This window comes from Aegilops tauschii, chromosome 3 (genome assembly GCF_002575655.3).
Source record: "Aegilops tauschii subsp. strangulata cultivar AL8/78 chromosome 3, Aet v6.0, whole genome shotgun sequence".
Taxonomy (NCBI): Eukaryota; Viridiplantae; Streptophyta; class Magnoliopsida; order Poales; family Poaceae; genus Aegilops; species Aegilops tauschii.
Genome location: NC_053037.3, coordinates 489,638,524 through 489,640,595, shown reverse-complemented (window position 1 = coordinate 489,640,595; position 2,072 = coordinate 489,638,524). Strand labels below are relative to the sequence as shown.

General features: G+C 53.1%; 1 protein-coding gene across 1 annotated transcript; it reads right to left on the bottom strand.

Annotated features, from left to right (window-relative positions):
• Positions 1-954, bottom strand: LOC109751123 (acidic endochitinase-like). Its single transcript, XM_020310027.2, has one exon. The coding sequence runs from the start codon at positions 892-894 to the stop codon at positions 1-3; it is 894 nt and encodes a 297-aa protein (XP_020165616.1). The 5' UTR covers positions 895-954.
• Positions 955-2,072: the final 1,118 nt, after the last annotated feature.

The window sequence follows — 2,072 nt, the reverse complement described above, 5'->3', positions numbered from 1 at the left end:
TCACACATCGCTCTTGATGGCAGAGCTATAGCCGGTTTGGTCATCATAGAACTTGGACCATAGCATGACACCACCGTACTTTGAAGAGCCCTTGATGAGTGGCAGCACACGCGAAGTGAGCTCGCTGGCAGGGACGAACCCCGTGCCCGCCGCGTCCTTGGAGGCCGGAAGCCCCAAGAAGATCTTCCCCGCCGGTACTGACTCCCACTTCTTCCACGCGTCCATGAATGCTCCCCGCCCCGCACTGAACTGGCATTCTTCGTTGTTGTAGAACTGCACCCACACGTAGTCGAACAACCCTGTGCTGATCGCACCGCCGTCCCATTCATCCGGGAACGGGCACTGTGGTGCCGCGCTCAGCAGTACGGTCTTGCCTCCGTTCTTTCCCAAATTCTTCAGGTCAGTGGCGAGATCGTTCCAGAACTTGGCGCTGCCTTGCTCGATGTCAAAGTCAATGCCGTCGAGCGCGACGTCGCCGAGGGGACCGGACGAGGATGCACTGCCCAGGTAGTTGTTCCAGAGGTACAAGGCAACTTGCCGTGCATCGCCGGGAGAAGAGAGGCCATAACTACCATCGCCGCCGCCGATGGAGAGCAGGACTTTAACGCCGCGGCCCTGGCACGCTTTGATGTCCTTGCTCTGGCCTCTGCATCCACCGGAGGAAGGGTCGCAGTGGCTGGCTAGGTCGAGCTGCGGCGTTTGGCCCTTGCCGAATTTCGGGAGAAAAGCGAGGATGACGAACTCGTAGTTCCCGGACGCACACGTCTCGGCTAGCGACGCCTCGCCGTCGTTTTGGCCCCAATACACGGCTATGCTGCCGGCGTGGCATGTGGCGAGGAGTGCCACGAAGAGTGTGGCAGTGAGCTGGAAAGGGGTGAGAGAACGGCTCGCCATTGCTGGGATCAATCGGCGCCTGTGCAAGTAGCCTAGCCTAGTACAGGAAACGGTGGAGACTAGTGAGGAGTAGACGTGCTCTGTGTTTTGAGTTGTGATGGCTATTGCGTATGTTTGGATTTTATAGTGGTTTGGGAGCGTCAGTGATACTTTTTTACTGGCTTTCGTGCCGTCTCACGCCCGCTTCTGCTCTGAATTTAATTACCTAGGCTAGTAGAATGGGTTGCTTAATTTACTCGGACAGATTAGTTAAACGGACTGCGTTGAAAACGCAAACGCCGCACCGTACTCAACCGATACTCCTTTGTTTCCTGTCCCGGCAGAGTGCCGAACAGAACGTATACGCAGCTTCAAGCCCCCTCGACAGTCATTGCTAGTGTTTTTTTTAATAAAAGAGGCCATTGGTAGCTTTGTAAAAGAAACAATAATATGTATCGGCGATCATTGTGTCGAAATCTCTCTTTGATCATTGTACTCAAGAATAGTGACCAAATTCTTAAGTATATTGAGCAAAGTATGCTTTCGACACAAATACAATGACCGCCGACGCATTTTACTCTAAATCTTTTTGAACTTAAGACAAAAGATTTGCCTCGGTGCAGTAAACAAGAATGAGTTTAACACTGTACATCATGCAGAAATTAATCGGAAGAAAAGACCGTTTCCTCGGAAAAATATGGCCCCAGCGTCAATGACGCCATGTTCTTTTCGAAATCTTCTTTCATGTATCATATGTGCCTCAGCCAATTTTCAATCAGAGCAACTCTAATGGGGCGACCCATTTCGTCTGCCGTCGTCCGTTTGGGTCGGTGCGGACACAAAAGGCAGCCCAATGCACCGACTCAAATGGACGCGCGTCCGCTTTTCGTCCGCGGGGCATCCATTCCCGACCCATTTTTAAGTCGGATTTGCGTCGATGCAGACACGAGACGGACGCGCGCGCGCCCTCTTCCCTCCTCGGGCCCGCTGGTCGGTGGCACATTGCCCTCTTCCCATCCAGCAACGCACCCTCGCCCGCCTCCTTCGTCGGCCACCGGCCAGTTCAACATAGATAGCACCAAGGATCAACTGTTAAAAGAAAAGAGCATAGACTGTTAAAAGAAAAGATCAACTACTCGCCGTTTTCCGACTCCGACTTGGTAATGTCCTCCTCCGGCGTCTGAATGTAGGCGTCAGCA